General features: G+C 38.6%; 1 protein-coding gene across 3 annotated transcripts in view; it reads left to right on the forward strand.

Moving 5' to 3' along the window:
• The window catches only part of cdh4 (cadherin 4, type 1, R-cadherin (retinal)), a 412,242-nt gene that overhangs the window by 79,827 nt on the left and 311,402 nt on the right, over positions 1-21,013 (forward strand). For all 3 annotated transcript variants that reach the window (XM_046875037.1, XM_046875039.1, XM_046875038.1), the window contains one exon: positions 17,172-17,398. In XM_046875037.1, coding sequence (XP_046730993.1) covers positions 17,172-17,398 — 227 coding nt within the window. The remainder of the gene's footprint in view (positions 1-17,171; positions 17,399-21,013) is intronic.

Here is a 21,013-nt window from a genome sequence, read left to right on the forward strand (position 1 = left end):
TACTAGAGCACACCGAGGTACAATGTCTGAAGTGCAAGACAGAAGAATCAGGAGTGCTACATATACAATATTACTTTATTATTAAAGAAAGGAACAGACAACACAACAGAACCTTGGCCTGTTTTTGATATCGTTTGAGTGGATGGTCTATGTTCTGAAAAGTTCTTCGTTCATGTCCATGTTTATCATTTACCCAAAAAAAGGCAAGCTCAAATAAAACGAAACGTTTGTTCATTTTCCGTTTGGTTTTCATTCCTGGTTGAAATGGTAGCAAGTGAAATTAAAAAGCAGAGTAGCAGGAAGAAGCAGTCAGTGCATTGAAAAAAAAACTACTTGTACATTTTACCTGTAGGCTTTTGCGGGCAGGAGCGGGAGAAAATAACATAAAACATAAAATAATATAAAAATAGAGACAGAACCTTGCGGTAGCGGGCAGGAGCAGGTCTCTACCTCCAACTTTGTGTTAGCAGTGTGGGGGAAAAAAACAGATATTATGCACATACACACTTTAAACAAGCGCAAGTATGTAAATGTTTGCATTCTAAAACAGTGGTTTTCAATGAGTCCAGTGAATAGTGAGAACACAAAAACACAAAACATAAAAAACACAAGCAGTTATAGACTGTCAACTTTCCATGCAGTGGAGTTTGAATAGAAATACACAAAAGTTTGGTTTTCCCAGGAGTTAGGTGTAAATTAGAGGGCTGCCCTGGGATTGGGATCCCCTGGGTTCGTCGGGACCCAATGCACATCTTGCGAGAGCGGGTGGTTTTTACCTTTGCCCTCCGGGAAGGAGTGAGCGGTCAAACAAATAAAGTCCTGCCATCCCACAGATTGCGTTATTTATAATGTTGTGTTTGAAAGTAGTTTATAAGTTAGAGTTTTTTAAGGCTAATAAAAAAAAAAACATAAAAATCTTAAGGTGGTTGTCATGTGTGGTACTTTATCATTGCTTTATTTTACTGTCAGTTCAATGGTTTATGTATGTAATTATTCTGTAAGTTAATTGTAGCCCTAACATTTATGTACATTTTTTTTTCAATCTTTAAAAGCTGTGACAGGATGTATGTGGGAGCGGGAGCGGGATTGAGAAAACAGGGCTCTAGTCAAGCTCTAGTCTTGTCAATTTCCGAGATATCTTAGGGCTCTGTTAATACCGTCGTATGGAATCTGTATCTATGAATTTCTAATTTAACTTCTAATTTTCTAAGTTAATTTGATCATAGTAGCCATTTCTATTTGAACTACAATCTCTATTGATCTGCAGATCCTCAGTTTTACTGCATTTGGAAATCCACAAAGTGCTTTAGCTTTGCATCATAATTCATCCTGTAAAACACTCATATTTTAGGCTTTTTAATATCCCATTCATTAGAGAATAGGACCTTTAGTTCTTTGACAGGGGCAAATGCGTCCTTCCTAAAGGTTCGTGGTCACCGTCGTGATCAATGTGCAAATAAAAGAGAAGAAAGAAAATAAAGGTAGAGAGGAGGAGGCGAGCATGTGCTCCGACGTGGACATTTGACCTTTGAGTCTATGTTCCACAGTCAACCACCAAACAGGAAATGATGATAGATTAGGCATGAGCGGAGATTCGGAAGCGAGGCGAAGAGAAACACCTCATCTTTTGTGCTCATACTCTCTGGGGGACAGCGAACCACCTGAAGGAAAGAATGCAATCACCAGTGACACCATATGGTTTGGAGAAGATTTATTTTAGATGGGGACTTGTCGAGATAATGACCCTGTGTGTTTGCTTGTGTGTCTTATAGATTTCCTTCTCATTAGAGCTCTTATCTCTTCTTAGTGATGGAGTGAAATGTCTTCCCGGTAGGAGAGGGTGTCATGGACAAACTTGCTTCAGATAATGGATCATTTCAGAAAGCCTGAAAGAATAATCCCATGGCTATAGACATGAATTCAGTTTTAAAAGGTGTCTCTTCGATGTCATCAATGTCTTAAAGAAAACGTTTGCTCTTACTCTAAGCTTTTGTGCTATTAAATATTCAAGTCGAAAAGTCAAGCAAATGAAATCCCCTACTCACCCACTCCTTTCTTTTTTACATTTCCTTTCGATTGGAAGCAACGTTTATCTCTATCGAACGTCCATTTTGTTGAGTGCAACTGTTCCAGCAGCGCCCATGACTCACTTAAATGACAGCTGCATACACTTTCTTTCTCTAATTCCTGTCTCGTTTTTCTCTGATTTTTAACTCACCCTCATATGCACTTGTTTTAATATAATATTGCTTCTATAATAGTTGAATAACAGTCTTAATAATCTTTTGTTTAGCATTTGAGGAATTGCCTGCACTTTGTAAAGGTCAGTAGGTTTTCCGCCACAGGAAAGCTTGTGCTGTCTGATTTCTTTATCATGACATGCTACATATGTTTGCCTTAGTAAAAAAAAAAAAGAAAGAAAAACGAGAGGTTGGTAAAGGAAGTAGGCTTGTAACCATTGCTTTAGTTTAAAAAGAATAAATCACCAAGAGATGTGCTGTTGTACTGTAGGAAAGGTTTCTCAGCATAGCGAGAATTGTTTCATTTCAGATGAAGCGTGTCATGTATGTCATCAGAAAAATAATAGCTGAAATCTTCATCAAAAAGTTTGGAGACTCGCTCTGTTTGCAAGAAAGTTCTTTATTTATCTACGTTCACACACCATCACCAGAATAGTCCCCTTGCACAGCAATACAGCGTTCCTGCTACTTCTGGAATGTGTCCTGGAAGTCTTCTCAAAGCGCATGAAACACTTCTTGCGATTCGCACTGGATCTCCGCAATGGTGTCAAAACGGCAACCTTTGGGCTTCGGGAACAGGGAGAAGATAACAGGAGGCAAATCTGGCGAGAAGGGTGGGTCGTGTCATTTCTGGTAAAAAACGTGTGAGGAGAGCTGGGTGACAGGTTTGCACGTTGTCGGAATAGCAGACGTGGTAACGCACGTGGTCAGAATGGTACCAGTTGCACAGCTCCCCATGTACACAAGACCATGTCTTTTGGCACACCGACTTGTAAAGGTCGGTGCTCCCTGTGACTGTGCGTGCAGCCTTGTGCTGCCATCTGTTGGCAGGTTACAAAACCTGTCTCGCTCCTTTTGATACCACCTCGTTTACACTGATAATAAACGTGTGTAATCAGGTGTAAACCATTATCAGCAAGCGCTCACATCAGTCTTTTCTCACTCTCACTGCATTGTAGCCTCAGCCGCGTTATTCCTGCTGACCCGTCCCTCAACATCCAGATTTTACGTGTCTCTTTAAAGAATAAAGATGTTCTATTCTGGCCCTCTCCTGCTCCTTTTGTGGGCCCGCTGGGAAATATTCAAATTAAATGCCCTCGGTGCGTACTTTAGAAGAGTGATGGATACATGTACTGAGATTAAAACGAAACCCTCGAGCAGAACCCAGTTTGATCTGTGCTACACATACCATTCACTTTCTGTATGACTGTGTGTAGCGAGTCATGCCTTATCACTAAGAGCAAATGACATCCCCGAAAATAGCTCCAATTCAGCAGCACAAAATGTCCAGGGCGTGGGGAAACGAGTCCGTTTGCGCAGTGGCGTGTGTCACAGCAGGTAAGAGATTGGGAAGGTTGTAGAACTGACGCAAGGCTTATTACGGTCAAAGAATATGTTCATTAACAAGCAAGAAAATGTAAAATGTAGGTAGGCATTAAGACAAACGCTAGAAGCGGTGCAGGGGAATATTAAAAAAAAAGTGCTCTGCTTCAACACAAGGGTTTGATAATAGAGAGGGGCAGATAAAACTTTTAGGAAGATAAAGCCAGGCAGAGGAGGAAAGCAAATTAAAAGCTAATTATTCTCTGGGGGAAGAAAAACACACTCTCTCTTTCCAGAGGGGGTTATTCACCACGCTGGAGTGTTTATCGAAAACCGCCTCCCGCTGGGATCCACGCCACATGTGAAAAGGGTGCAGTCTGTAGAAACAATAGTGAGCGGACCGCATTGTGAGCGCACAACACCACATTTCAATTTGTGTTGACCATTTTGGAGTGAAAGAAGTAGACAGCAGCTGCTATTGTAGCTTTAGGTAGAGTGGAGTGATTAGATTGTCTAAATGCTAACCCAAACCTCTAACATCATCTTGTGCCCGAGATTAATCAGATAACCTCATAGGTTTTTGCTTGTGCAAGATTTATATACAGTATGCACAATTGCAATTGAAGTGACCTCAGTCAGTCCGGATTGAAAACAGCATCTCCAGCACCACCACATTGAGCACAGAGGCACCTCAGGGCTGTGTGCTCAGTCCACTGCTGTTTACTCTGCTGACTCACGACTGTGTAGCAATGCACAGCTCAAATCACATCATCAAGTTCGCAGATGACCTGACCGTGGTGGGTCTGATCAGCAGGAACGATGAGTCAGCATACAGAGAGGAGGTACAACAGTTAACAGCCTGGTGTGGAGCCAACAACCTGTCTCTGAACGTTAATAAAATGAAAAAGATGGTTGTTGACTTTAGGAGAGCACAGGGCGACCATTTTCCACTGATCATTGATGGATCCTCCGTGGAGCTCGTCAAGAGCACCAAATACCTTGGTGTTCATCTGGCAAAGAACTTCACTTGGTCACTTAACACCAGCTCCATCACCAAGAAAGCCCAGCAGCATCTCTACTACTTGAGAATGCTAGGGAAAGCCCCTCTCCCTCCCCCTATCCTGAACACGTTCTACAGCAGGACCATTGAGAGCATCTTGAGCAGCTGCATCACTGCCTGGTTTGGGAACTGCACCGTCTCGGATCGCAAGACTCTACAGAGGATAGTGAGGACAGCTGAGATCATCATCGGGAGTCTCTCTTTTGCCCTTCTATCATGGACATTTACACCACACGCTGCACCCACAAAGCCAACAGCATTGTGGACGACCCCACACACCCCTCACACACACTCTTCACCCTCCTGACATCAGGAAAGCGGTTCTGAAGCATTCGGGCCGTCACATCCAGACTGTGCTACAGTTTCTTCCCTCAAGCCATCAGGCTTTTCAACACAGAACTGCACAAAAAACTCACGCCCACACACACACACACTCAACTGTGTGACTGATCTCTACAACCTGGACTCAAACACAAAACCGTACCTCACACATCCATGCCCATATTATATCACCTTATTACTACAAACTGTTTACATGCTGTTTTTGCACATCTTTTTTGACTACTGCTATTGCTGTTTTGCACAAACCTTTTTGTTTACATTTTGTTTAATTACAATGTTCACTCCCGTACTGTGTACTCTTGTACACACCGCACTTTGTAATATACAGCAGGTTTACTGGTGGCGCTAATTTGTGTATTTGTCCTACACTGTCTGTTTTGCATCCTTGTCACCAGGTTGCACACAATGCACTTTACGTGTTGAGCACATTTACTAGTCCTTAGCACTGTGTTTTCTTTTATGTAGCTTTATGTTGTCTATGTAGCACCAAGGTTCTGGAGGAATTTCACTGTGTACTGCATCAGCTATATTCCCTGGTGGTCTAGTGGTTATGATGCGGCGCTCTCACTGCTGCGGCCCGGGTTGAATTAGGCAGGACATCCAGCATAAAAACGTGCCAAATTGAACGTGCGGACCATGAATACGGATGATCCGCTACGGCGACCCCTAATGGGGGAAGCCGAAAGAAAGTTTTACTGCATCAGCTATATATGGTTGAAATGACAATTAACTTGACTTGAAGATGCCTTTGTGCCCAGTAGTATTATCATACTGGATCAGGTTTGGGTCTCCTAGTTCAAGTGAAGGGAAAATTAAATGCTGCCAAATCCATTGAAATCCTACACAATTGTGTGCCTCTAACTTTATGGTAAAAGTATTGGGAAGAACCACATATGGCTAAAAAGGTGTAGCATTACTTTTGTCCAGTTTGCAGTCCAGCATTTACATATATGCTGAATGAATATTATAATTAGAAATGCATCATCAATATATTGTAATGCCATAGAATTCATATCAACATACAAATCATTTAATAGATTGTTTTTTAATGAAGTATCTCTTTTATATTCACACTACCGCCACAGTGCGATATATCATTTATTTTATTTTCACGGGAAATGATACCCTAAGCAGATATCATAAAACTAATAAACCGTGAAGATTTGGGTTTGTTTGTTTGTCATGCCATCGCTCTTGCTAAACTTTCGTTTCTAGTTTTGATCCCATTAGCAAATGAGGTTCAATTGTACATTAGGCGGGTGCTTTAGTGTATACTTTTTGTACAACGCACACGCACACAAAATCCCTGGCGTATTACTATAGCAGGTGTATTACTTTAAGCACACTGACACTACGGCTTTATGAAGGATTTTTCACTTGCCACAGACTCGACATTTTTATGTTTCTCATAGAGCAGTGAATAAATATGTAGACGAGTCTCTGCTGCAAGTAATGAGATCTTTTGTTTCTGCTTTATAGCATAATATCAATTTTAATGCTATCTGTTGGATATACACTATTATTCTGTGGGCATCAGCATAACTCATGTAGCATTACTGGCAGTTTTAGCAACGAAGAAAGTATCAAATGCTTCATCTCTGTCTCGTTCTGTCTCTTTCTTTAACACACACACACACACACACACACACACACACACACACACACACACACACACACACACACACACACACACATTCTGCCTTGCTGCAGTGCTCAGATCAATCAGCTCCACACACTTTGTTTACATTCGTTCATTCTTCAATAAACGATTTATCCTGGTCCAGGTTTCGGAGAATCCTGAGCTTATTCCGGGAACATTGAGCATTGACCGTAAGGTGAGACTATTCTGTCACAGGTCATCTCTCCTTTTCTTTCTCTCTTTCTCTCTGTCCTATATTTCTTTTTCAGATAGTTCTTCACAAGGGTAGGAATATTTTTAAAAAATGAAACCAAAAGGTTTGGAATTGTAGCATCAATTAGCTGCATAAAATATTATGTGAATGGAAGGTCACAGTACAACAAAACACACCTGTGAGTTTGTACATTGTTCGGTTTCTGGACAGTAGCAACACAAATGAATCATCTCTTCCCACAATATTGTCACATCTGTTAATAGAAGCAATATTAGTGCAAAAGTTTCTTTAATATTTGAGTAGGCCTGAGCTTCAAATCCAGGCTTCACCCATCAAAAATCTGCACAGATTGTGGTGGAGGATGAGGTTGAGGTTCTCGCTCGCTCGCTCTGAACAGACCCGACGAATGTGTTGATCAGCTGTGATCTCTTCTCGGGTTAATTGCTTTTGTACTGGTGCCAGTTTGTCCGTCAAGATGATGCTGGGATTCACAAACACATCCGAGCACACGACGGTTCTGACGGATGGATCAGTCGATGAACACAGACGTGCGAATCCCTCTAGAGAGGCCTCTATAATGTAGATATCATTCATGTTGCATGTGGCATCACCTTAATTGCCAAAGTATTAAATGACTTTCCTCATATATCAGTCGAAAGGTCTGGATTTATATCTAATTCGGGGATCTATTAACTTTGGGCTGAGAGAAATCCACATGAAACATATACTGTATGCTAAAACATATAAGCTCCTCATTTTAAATGCTATTTGTTGTATGAAATTTCTTTTTGTTGATTTGGAGCATTTCTTAAATCATCCTTATATTTGCGAACCAGTAAGTGCACCAAACCATTGTACAAACAGCACAATACATTGGATCAAAATCCTTAGTTTATCAAAAGTAAGTATTTGTGTCAACGAACTTTTAATTCCCATCAGAATGAAAAGTCTCTTCGTCATTGTTCAAAAACAAAATCGTCAAAACGTTTGGTCTTGTTGTCAGTATAATGGCGCAGTTTCAGGATTTCTTGATATAAACTATGTTTAGGATTAGGTGACTGAAAATGCACAAAAGTTGACTTCCTTTTGTGTCATCTATGAATTTTAGCAGCACAAATTCATTTATTTGATTGAATATTTGATTTATATTGATTGCAAGAAACTGAACAGGATTCACACTTTTACTGTACTGAACAGGCGTTCGTTTGTTTCTTAGTTGTTTGTACTATTTGATCCATGTATTCTATGTGTTCTCTCCAACTGAATCTTCACGGGATTCACCTTTGACCTGTTTTGAGAGAACTAGTTGATTATTGGTTGATCTGATGCCGTTCACTCGGCTTTATTAGTGACATTCAAGGTTCATCTGCACAATTCATCAATTTAACACATTTACAAAAAAACAAAGTTTAATAGGAATTTTATATGACAGATTCTGACAACTGGTTTAACCATTTTGCATTTAATGACTTGTACAATGAACTGATACTGAGATGATTTGGGGGTTAAAATCATTTAGGTGAAACCAGTATAATATATTTTGATCAACATGAACATAAACAACTGATAATGTAGGAAATAGCGGATACTTGTACACAATCCATTAAATGATGTACAAAAGCATTCGCAATTTGATCAAAGCAACTGAAATGAACAAGTAGTTTTGAGAATTTCGTTTCTGATCTGAGAAACACAAAAAAGCAACTGAGAAAAATTGTAATAACAGAGACCTCTTTATTATAACCTCTTTACTACCTTTTTATTATGATCATTTCTGTTGCTTTTAATAAGATGAAGCGTTCTTTATAAAACAAGGAATATACCGTATTTTCCGGACTATAAGCCGCCACTTTTTTCCCACGTTTTGAACCCCACGGCTTAAACAACGAAGCGGATTATTTATGAATTTTTCCTGGGTTTTTCCAAGTTTTACAAACTTCAAGCCAAAAAACTGAGCGACATAATATTAGACCAATGAAATTTCCGAACGGAAACGAAAAAACGCACTTCACCTTTGTTCTGAGCTGCACGGCTTCGGGAGAAAAAATGTTTTTTTTTTAACGCACGACGATGCCAAAAGATAAATTCCTGAGAGAAATAGTTGTGAAAGTAGGGAGGAAGACAGTGAACAATGACTTACTTGGTCGGCTACTGTTTAGATACAAGCCGTTGTAACGCGTTGAGTCTGGGTGAAGGGAGAGCTCGCTAACTCCAGTTGCAACAGAAATCATATAAGCACAGACAGGTTTCCAAAACTCGTGCTTTTTTATTATTCTTGGCAACAGCGTTACGGGTTAGTCAAAGAAACTTACAAATGAGCATCAGAAAATAATAAGGACATATTCCTCGGTCTTGCACACATGCAGTAATAGAGGAAAAATGCGGCGGAAGGCTATTCCCAAAAAGGAGCCACAACATATTTCACCCGTTACACCGTGTAACAGACACTCACTTTTGTTACAGCCTGTGTAAAGTTCATTAGTTTCAGTGTATACACAGGTGCGGCTTATTTATGTTCAAAATAAAAATCTTTGTCAAATTTGCGGCTTATATATGGGTGCGCTTTATAGTCCGGAAATTACGAAAGTTTATTTAACTTTTTTAAGCAAAAAAAAAAAAAACATGAAATGACATTGGTGGTTTATATCATGTATTTATTATATAACATGACGGCTACAGCCACGCTATTGCAGTCGTATATAGAATTCATATTATTTGGAACATCTTGTACAAGTAACAATCATAAAAATTCCCCTAAAATTGCCTTATAAAAAGAGGCTTGCGGATGGAGTGGGAAGCCAGTGGAACTGACTGGTAAGGATCACACACCTGTGCATAGTTTTATTAATACGTGTGCTCTATTTCAGCGGCACAGAGTATAAAAAGGGGCGAGATGAGAGCCGTGGGCTAGAGAGGGAGAGATGGACACACTGAGCAGTGTGTTTTGTGTGTGTGTGTGTGTGTGTGTGTGTGTGTGTGTGTGTGTGTGTGTGTGTGTGTTAAGCACTAAAAGACTGAAAAGAGAAAGCAAACGTGAAAACGTGACCGTGGCAAAATAGAGCCGATTCTTTTGTTGAAAACCCGTCGCCTGCCTCTCATTCCCTGCTCTGTGAGCAATCGAGCTCTCCACAGGTATGTTATTATTCCAAAACTGAATTCACTGCACCTGAAGTTTGTGCCCTGCTGTATTTTTTTTTTTTTTACTAGGTATGTAAACTACTAAGGGATTTCTTGCACGGATGCTTTTGTAAAACTGACTGCTGAACTGTAATAACGACTTGTTCGATTGAATTGGAGCTCATTAAAACAATGGAGGGGATTATGAGAGCAAATGGAGACTAAATGTTGGATGGGATGTTTAAAAAAGCAAATATACGTACAAATATCATGGTCAGGTGTCCACAAACCGTTCATAGAGGGTTTGTTATGTTCAGTGAATATAATTATAATAAGTAATACTGAATATGTCAAGTCTTTGAGAATGGTAGCAAAACTATCATCATTGCTGGAGAACCTCTCTCACCCCCTGTATGTAACCGTTTCATCGTTGAGCAGCTCCTTCAGTGACAGACTGTTACATCCTAAGTGTCTGGAGGAACGATACAAAAGGTCTTTTCTCCCTGCTGCTATTAGACTTTACAATCAAAGCTGCTCCTAGTAAACCAGTCACCATAATACACACTGTTATTACTGTTTAACTGTGTAATAACACTACCTGTGTGCAATATTACCTGCAATACGTGCAATACCACCTGTGTGCATTACTACCTGCAATACGTACTTTTTTGGTATTTATACATTGTACTGTGTATATACTGTATATTATAGTATGTGTATTTTTTTTTATTTCTTTCCTTCGCTGCTGTAACAAAGAAATTTCCCCACTGTGGGACAGATAAAGGTATATCTTATCTTATCTTATCTTATCTTATCTTATCTTATCTTATCTTATCTTTGCACAGTTGAGTTTTCCATCACAGGAAACATTTTACTGATCTGAGAAAGTGTGCAAAAGTTGATACTTTTGGTGAATCATCTGAAACACAGTTGTAAGACAGCACAAGACCTTTATTTAGGGTCCAGAACACTTTCCATAATTCGTGATGTAGTTGTAATGGAATGCATTATTTTTGCGCTCCCAGCAGACGGTAAACCACAAGCACACAGATTTTCATGTGTATGCTGTGATTAAGTACAAGTCATTGAACCAGGCAGAGCTTTCGACCTGGCTGTTTGCTTCACTGAGCGTGACGGTCATTGTCAGACCTTGTGTCAGAATGGTTGGTTCACAAGGGACAAGTGTGTGTGTGTGTGTGTGTGTGTGTGTGTGTGTGTGTGTGTGTGTGTGTGTGTGTGAGAGAGAGATGGTTGACTGGCTAAACAGAATTGTCTGCTCTCACAACCACTCTCAGCACCTGGTTTAGGACCTGAGGCCTCTGTCGAACATTCCAGCACTTGCCTTTGGGACACCAGACCACTGTACAGTCCAACTGCTTCAAAATATCCACATCCACTTTTGCGAAATGAGCAAAGCGGCTCTGTTAGCGTAAATGAGAACGACACAGGGCTGAGTTGTTTTTGTTTTTTTTGCCTTTTCTAACCAAGCACTTGCTAACCTTCATTTCCTGCTGAGAAAACAAATCGCTGGCAACCTCCTTCCTAAATTCCTTGTGCAGGTGAAAGTGACGGCACAGCAGGAGAAAAACAGAGAGGAAAATGAGAGAGTGAGAGTGAAAGACAGGGTGAATCGAGTTGCTGTCTGTTCTGTTTTCTCTGCCATGTTCTTTTTCTCTCTTTCTAGTTCTTTCACAGCTGCCCAATAGACTTTGAAATGTCCAGGAGAAGTGCTACCTCTACTTTCGAAGCTAAAGTAGAATGTTTTTTTTTCCCTACAGTTGAAATCCCTTTATAAACTTTCTATAAACACCCACAACACGGCACAGGTTGGAGGGAACTTTTTTAGGTAGCTATGTATTTATCAGCACGCTTCATTTACAATTATTATAAAACTGCCACAAAAAATGCGTTATTGTGGAGAATTGAACGACGAGGATTGCTGTTAAATGGAATACGATGCATGCTCCTGGATTTGTTTTTTTAGAAACTGCACTATCCTGGTTGCGGTTGCAGTGGATCCTGAAATACTCTGTATGAAATCATCCCAGGGTGCCACTCACATGCCCATTCACAGCTCCGGGCAATTTTGAGTCCCAAATCATGTTTTTGGGAGGTGAGAGAAAATCTAAGATCCAAAAGGAGATCTACATGGGCAGGATGAGAACATGTGTAACTCTTTCCTGAGACTGGGATCTAATGAAATGTAAAAAAAATTGTAAAGGATGTATTTTTGTAACTTTGTGACTTATATTACATTCACTCAGTAGCAAAAGATTCCCACTTTCCTGCATTAACCAGAGCCTTTAAATTCTGCTCTAGAAGAGCACTGTCCTGCTTCTCAGGTTGATGCATTTCCTTATTTCAGGTGGTGATGAAGAATTTTAAGCAGGTGTGTGTGTGTGTGTGTGTGTGTATATATATATATATATATATATATATATATATATATATATATATATATATATATATATATATATATATATTTAAATAATGTAAATATAAAGAAAAATGTTTTAATATAATGCCTGCTTGGTTTAATAATATATAAAATATTTATAATATTTTATAAAAAATAGAGTAAAATCAAATGAATTAATGCAATATATTTTTTTTATTATATTGATTGATTTGTGTAATCAATTAAATTGCCACAAACTAAATTAATTATATAAAATTGAATAAATAATAATACAATTATTTTTTTTTTTTATTAAATAGTTTACGTGTTAGAATGGGTAATACAGATGTGCATGTATGTGTGTGTGTTTTACATTTAATATTAAATCTTTTTAAGATATCATCTACATAACTGTTCTACTTATTTCAGCAGGCTTTAACAAATGTCTTCATTCCTTCCATGCTCCATTTATTCATTATATGTGGATTTAGCAGGATTTTCTTCTTTTAAGAGAAATTCTTAAAGCTGGACATAAACGCTAAAGAATCCATATGTTCCTGGTGAGCGTCTAAAGCTAGTGATATTTGTACTTTAGCGTTTTTATGCATGCGCAAAACCAATCCTAATTAGCCTCAGTGACACTGCGCTAACTCTAGTTTCTTTTTTAATACCCCCTGGCATTGCTGGGTATGTTTTCAAGGTTAATAATATTAAAATGCGCTCAAAGTGTACATTTGGGTATGAAAACGCCCCCTACACGGTAGTGCAAATGACATAAATAGTGTATAGTACAGGGATGGGTCAGACTGGAAATGTTCACTATATGGTTCATAATGGAAATGCACTATTCAGTGTCTGAGTCAGTGCTTTTGGTTAAGAATACAGTATAATCAGAGTAAATATCACTGGAAACTATTGTGCACATCATTATATCACACACGTTTATTCTGCTATGAACAATACAGCAGACTTGGTGCGCCACAAACTTTGAAAGAGTGTAATGTGAATCTGTGAAATATTTCCCGCATTCGTACACGATAGCATAAGGTGTTTTTGCATCGTTCATGCAAATTATACATGCTCTGAAACTGATGAAGATTATACATGCTTGGAGACACAAGCAAAACATTTTCATACGTGCAATTACTCCCCGCAGCAGCCGAGTATATAGCTCTGATTAATCAAGTCTGTCAGTTATTCAGCTGTTGTTGTGAAACAATCTGAGCAGTCGTTTGACGTCTTGATAAAGAAGAATTGCTGCGTTAATTTTGACTGAATAGTGTAGAAATGTCTGATGGGTGATGTACAGAATCACTTAGTTTTTTGGTCTCTATCAGCATGAGTTATATAAACTCTTTAAAACTAGCTGTTCTCTTTAATGTAGAAAAGTGAGAGGAAACTTCAAATTATCTAGGCTGCTTTTGGCCTGTAGCAGAGATTCCATGGAAGTCAATGAATATTTTATTCGCACAAACAATGCTTCTGTCTCTCCTAAAGCAAGAATGCTGAATTTGGCTTTTGCCTGAGACGTGCGAATGGAATGTACGTTTCTTGTGTAGTAAATTCTGCATCTTTTCCCAGTGCGCATATATGCGTAATGTATCTCACCTTCCGTTGTGTGGATGCTGAGCAGGTGGTCTATAAATCCAAAACCGACCAGGAAAAAAATGAAATGAAGAATGTGTGCGCACTCACCACAACTTTATTAGGAATGAATGGTTGCTAAGCAGAAATGCTTTTTACCACTGTCCAGTACTGAAGAATGTACAAATACAAATTGAAAATAGTAATATTAAAACTATAAAGTATAAAATATATGTATAAAAATGACTTGGTATGGATATGACAGAGATATTGACAGTAGTCCCAGATTTTCATTGTCACTGTACCCATTATTATATTAGTGAAGCCAGTTTGAGTTGACTCTGTGCCATGGCACATAATCATACAGGAAGTATCCTTTATAAGAATGGTGACTTGTGGCCATTAAGGGACACATGTGCCAATTGGATCCCACTTCATGTGGAGTTTGGACACTGGACCTTCTTGAGAGGCTCTGGCATGGAGAAGTTGGTGTTGCTCTGTGATGATCGCAAATGTTGAGCTTTTCAATGAGTTGCTCAGTAGCTCCTAGTTTTATAACCACAATGACTGTATAAGACTGTAGAAAGAACATTACTCATAATTTTACATTCCAGTGCTCATGTTAGTTCTCACTCTCCAGTGTTCTGTATTTTTTAAAGACTACAATCACACTCTTGATGTCACCCAAATGAGGATGGGTTCCCCTTTTGAGTCTGGTTCCTCTCAAGGTTTTTTCCTCATAACATCTAAGGGAGTTTTTCCTTGCCACAGTCGCCATGGCTGCTCATCAGGGATAAATGCACACCATTCACCTTAACTGTTCAATTCTGTAAAACTGCTTTTAAACAATGTCTGTTGTGAAAAGCGCTATAGAATTAAACTTGACTTGACTTAATCAAAAAAGCTGTGAGATTTAAATGATGCTCTATTGGTATCAGGCCAAAAATGTGCCAAAAAATGTTCCCATTAGACCAGCAGTAACCTGCACTACTGACAATGCATTTTGCCTCCATGGATTCATTTCTTTGGTTGCCAAATTCTGACCTTACCATCTACATCTATAATGGATTTTATTTAGGTTGCTTTCTAACCATGTCCAGATGGTCTCGCTGACATCAAGTTGGTTTAGGATCTAAAAAATATGAGTGCAAAATGACCTTTAACCAGACTTTATAATGCCAGAAATTTACTTCTGGTTGAGATGCATGCGAAAGAAGCCCCCGTTCACATAACATTAACATGCGTCATGGATGATGGGATCACAAGCAGGCGGGTGATTAGGAATACATCTCCAGTGACCACTTGCGATCATATTTCATGCATCGCTTCCACTGGAGAAAGGCTCTCTTGGAAATAACGTCGGTCTTCCACTGCATTTATTTCCAGGCAGAATTGAAAGACGAATCATACCTTTAGTACCTGTACAGAGTAAATGTTTCTAGCATTTTAATCGAGTGGTCTGTTAATGAAACTTTTAAATGAATTAGATGAGAAGCTATAAAAAAGCGTTCTCCTTTGCTGGTATAGCATCATCTTTATCCATCAACCAAGCATCAGGGCACTTTACGATTCAGCCCAATTTTCAAACAGTGGGAGACTCTCAATGATTCTATATTTTCCGGCTAGAGCAATGACTCACTCGATTAGCTGTTTGACCAAGTTATAGGTGACGGCTGAAACAAATGGCCACCTCCTCGTAATCAAAGCTGCGTGTTCTTTCTTCTTACACAATTTCGGTGGGACTATATGATTGTGTCTGTGATTCTTCAAACTAAAATTGATGTCTTCTGTGGTATAGCAATTTCAGAGTGCATTTGGACTTGATCCCGGTACATAAGTAACATAAATAAAGCGCCATTCTTTTTACCAGGTGTTTGTGAGAGGAACACATGCCGTCAATGAAGGAAGTAGTTCCTGTGCACTGAGGGGGTGAATGTTTTTAAACTGCAGAATTTTGGGGGGATTTTGAATAATTTTATCCTTTAAGATGCATGTTAATGCAGCAGAACTCAGCTTTCAGCTCAGCTTGTGTTTTCTGTAGCTAGCACTGGGAAGCTGAAAAATGTTTTATGTAAGGCATCTTCTGCTTGTGTTTTATATATATATATATATATATATATATATATATATATATATATATATATATATATATATATATATGTGTGTGTGTGTGTGTGTGTGTGTGTGTGTGTGTGTGTGTGTGTGTGTGTGTGTGTTTTCTTCTGATGTTGTTGGTTTGGGGGACAGGGTTATGCTATTGTCAATATGTTCTTCATAGAGAGTCCTACTTATTGCTCTCTCTCTCTCTCTCTCTCTCTCTCTCTCTCTCTCTCTCTCTCTCTCTCTCTCTTTCTCTCTTTCACTTTTCCAATATTTTTTGTTGCTGTGTTTTGACAGCTGCGTGTACATATGTATGTTCCCTGTACTATATGTTTCTGGACATGGCTTGTGGCTTCTTGGATGTAAGTGGGTGTAAATGACTGGGAGGCAGAACATAAACTCAGCATATGTTTTCTGAATGTTATCCATGAGCCATAATCGTTGTTCATCGCCGAGAATGAAATACAGGCAGCCAGAGTTCTGGAACTAGCCCAGCACAAAGGTGAAGGTCAAAACCAGAAAAACAAAAAGCATCCAATATCAATGGACGAGACAAAACAAAGAACCAGCCAGATATACACAGACGAGCAGAACAGGTGCACACAGTGGAGGAAGTAACCGACGGCAAGACTAAAATAGACACCAAGACACGAGCACATGGCAAATCTATGACATTAGGAACGGTGGTTAGGAAGTCTGACATTGTGTATTGTTTCATACATTTCATTATTGAAATATGACACAGCAAAATACATAAAGATGCTTTATTTCGGCATCCAAGTAGTGGTCTTCTCATGGTCCTTTCAAGTCATGGTCTTGCCAAGATATACCATAGATAGCTAGGCTGTGTGATGTTTAATTTTTTAAAGCACAAATTGAAGAAACCAGCAGTTAATCTTTTTTTCTGTTGATTTTTTTTATTTGAAAAGACTGACTCACTGCCAAGTTTTTCTTCCAAACAGACAAAGTCTGTCAAATTCTGTCATACAGTTCTGAGTGTGTTTTGCAGCAATGAAGACCAAATGTTCTAGTTTTATATCGTTTAGAAGGCCATCTGCTGTTTTACTTGATGCAATAAGTATTTATAATTTGCCAGAATTTAAGAAAAATATATATCCCCCTAATAATTCCCTCTGCTCGTTTATTCTGTTTAGTGAAGTTCGAGGCTTGTCATCTGAATGAGCGGATCAGCTTCGAGAGCAGCGACCCCAAATTCAGCGTTCGTCCCGACGGCTCTCTTTACGCCGAGCAAGACGTAACCAGCCCGTCCGAGCCCATACAGTTTGTGGTGACTGCTCAGAGGAGCATCGACACGCAGGTCTGGAGGACGATTGTTAAACTGGTCATCATCAGACACCCACATCCTTCCCGTATAAACCAGGTGAGTCTGCAGGAAATTTAAAAAAAGCTCATTCCATCCTGGTGATAAATCAAAGTAAGAAATAAATAAAAATTACAGTCTGTATCGTCCTCATCTCTTCATCCTCGTAGAATCTCTCGAGCATTAAATTCCAATACAGATCCCTCATATTTAATTGCAAATTCCATTACAGAACATTGCCTGTGGGGGAAAAACGGGAAGAAAATCACCAAACATTTATATTTGAAGTCTGTAGGCGGTTTAAAAAAATGAAGTAATATATGTGATGTAGGCATCTCTCCTATAGCACTAGCTTTTTTTAGTTCCCTTTTTAATCAGATGGATCGTGCTTTTGAATTAAGGAATCACAAGGCTCGGGATTAAATTTCTCACCAGCACTGCACATGGCAATTATAAAGTGCAGAGAATAATTGACACCGATTAAGTTAATCTTGCCACCCAGGTAATGTGTTTGTGCCACCTGCATGATGCGGCACTACAGCAATAATGAATTGTGCTCCAGCATTATCAGTTTGAAAAAAAACAACAACAACTGGTTATCAGATGATTCATTCAGGTTCAGTGGATCTGAGTTTCTTTCTTTCTTTCTTTCTTTCTTTCTTTCTTTCTTTCTTTCTTTCTTTCTTTCTTTCTTTCTTTCTTTCTTTCTTTCTCTCTCTCTCTTTTCTCTCACACACAAGTATACATCTGATCATTCACTTTCGTGAAAAAGGCATTTTAATTTGATCGGAGAGCTTTTAGCATACGTTTAACTCTGGGCAAAACACCAAACGGCGTAATCTAATTGTATTATGTAAATGTGCAAATTCAATCTCCAGACAATAGTCACTCCTAGACACATTTGCTCATGCTTATCCGAGTAAATCCACTGGAAAGCACATGCCGATGCAACCGTAATTCGCGACCATAGCGTATGAGTAATCAGACCATGTTTCATCATGACTGCTCTGTGACAATGCCTTTAAATTTGACATTTTCATCTTCATGTCATTCTTATCAATTCTAATCCATTCGTATGGTCCAGAACAGAAAGTTGCCACATTACTAACTTAGGGCTTGTATTTGAGGTGAAGTGAGGAGGTTGTGCAACCATACTGATATAGCGAAACTGATAGCAGACTTCAGATGTAACTTCAGAAGTGTGTTTCTAACTACACTCAGAAGCATTTAAAACACACACACACACGCATGCAAAAATTAATAAAACAATAAAATAAAATGTAAATATAATTACATAATTATATATAAAACGCATTAACAGAAATTTCTTCTAAAGACCTTAATTTTATTAACGTGCAATTAATGCAGCCTTAAAAAAAATTATATATATATATATATATATATATATATATATATATATATATATATATATATATATATATATAAAATATAATTAAATATTTATTTTTAAAATAAATAAATATAAAAGAGTCGACATTAAAACACTTTAAATGCAACACACATTTATTCACTACGTCCTTTCTTTACTCAGATATGAAAAAAAATCATAAATCCACCGACAAATGATTTTTAATGAATAAACATTTGTTATACCGATGTTACACCATAATTGCTTCTATACATTCACGGGAATATTCTGTTTTGATGCTCCATATTAAAAAAATGTTTTGTATATTTGTGCCGTGATTTTGTATTTTGCCTTCGCAAGTTGTGTAACATCCTACACCGAGGAAAACATTCATGGGGATGAAAGAGTTTTCATTGCTGTTGTCTAAAATCAAGGTCACATGTTGTGTGTTATCTCCTGGTGCAGAGTCAAAACCCTTCTTTTTCCTGGCTTGACGATGACAGGTAAATCTGTCCTCGTGATTATAAATCTGATTCCCCTTTGAAAAACCCAGAACACATCTGCGTTGATGTGTACCTGGTTCATGCAAACGACCTTCCCGTTGGCCTTGGGACTATTCCTGAATCTAAAGTGACCGAAAAAAGGATAAAACTGCAAGAAAGGACTAAGACTTCTCCGGGGAGGAGGACATGCGCTCCCCTCACCATGTCCCTAACCCCTTATATGTCCCCTCCCTTCTGTGCAGACATTTAGAAAGAATCTGTGCCAGGCTGCTGAAGGACATCCACAAACACACACAGATATACACATCCAAACCAATGTCCTAAATGGGCTTTGGGATTAGAGCAGGATAATGAGCGTAAAAGGCCATGTATGGCTCCCTAACACAAATTGTTCTCTTGGCTGATTTGTTGGTCTCATGATAATATTATCTAATTCAAGCCACTGATTAGATATTCACTGAAGAGTGCAGTGTGGAATCTTTATACTTCACAGTAAACTAGCTCGGTGTCATTCTTATTTTTCTCACCACAAAACCTTAGAAGTTGATGCTCTGACCAGCAGTGTTGAGCAGTAATGCGTTACTGTAACGCAGTTACTTTTGACAGTAACTAATACTGTAACGTAAATAAAGTAACTTCGTTACCGTTACCGTATGGTGCGTTACCCGTTACTTTCTTAAATGAATTAATTTAGGCTGAAGTGTAGCCTACAGCCTAACCTGTTCACAGCAGAGACGCATTGTAGGATTAGTGGATGAACCACTGTAAACAGGAAGAAGACGCGCTGTGGGCGTGTCTCCGTTTATTCAGGTCTGTGCGGCAGTAATGGGGAGTCGAGGCGAGAGCAAGACGAGTTTCTCAAAGTGGAAATATGCTCATTATTTCACTTTAGTTGAGTATAAAGACAAAAACTTTTAGTTAAATGTAAGCTGTGTCTTTCTGGTTCGAAGCTCGTATCTACTGCGATAAACAGCAACTCCAATCTGTTGAAGCTGCTCCAGGAACTCCATGCTAGAAGCTAGAAGCTAGAAGCTAACCCAGTGTTCTGTTCTACATTGTGGATAGTTTTCATACTTCAGCTGTGAAAGGAACATTTTTAAGAGCTCAACACAACAGCAGAAGCCACTTTAGTTTTTGATTGTGAATATATTATTCAGCTTGTTTTGTTATTTATTTCAGAAATCCTTGTGATATATTCAGTTTGTGCTGGTCTGACTTTAATAAAATAGTGTTTATAAATTACTCTGTGTTTAAGTCAGTTTTGTGTTTGTAGACCATAACACATAAAAGGGCATTAATGGGAACATTTAAGAAGGTTCTTTAAAAAAGTAACTAAAAAGTTACTTTTAACAGTAACGCATTACTTTTTGGTGCAAGTAATCAACAAAGTAACGGAGTTACTTTTTAAATGAAGTAACTAGTTACTATTTCTTAGTAACTAGCACAACACTGCCGACCAGAATCAAGCAGTGTCCCTGAGTTAAAGAACAAATGATTGATAGTTAATTATATTTCTAGTCACCTCAGACAAAGAAATGGCTAATTAGACAGCGTTTTTGTTTTAAGGATGTGCCCAACAAATATCAAAAATATACACCAAAAACACAAGTGGTTGTAGAATATGGGTAAACTATGCATATCGGTTCGTGACCCTGCTCTTCGTCATAATTTGGCTATTACTGTATTTCAGATTGAATATAAAATGCATGTGCGGATTTCTATGAAACGTGTCTACACTAAAGTACACGAAAATAACAGAAAAAACGCCGAAGTGCAACCAAATCGAATGAAGTAAATTGAGAT

Source organism: Silurus meridionalis, chromosome 19, assembly GCF_014805685.1.
Source record: "Silurus meridionalis isolate SWU-2019-XX chromosome 19, ASM1480568v1, whole genome shotgun sequence".
In the NCBI taxonomy this organism is placed as follows: domain Eukaryota; kingdom Metazoa; phylum Chordata; class Actinopteri; order Siluriformes; family Siluridae; genus Silurus; species Silurus meridionalis.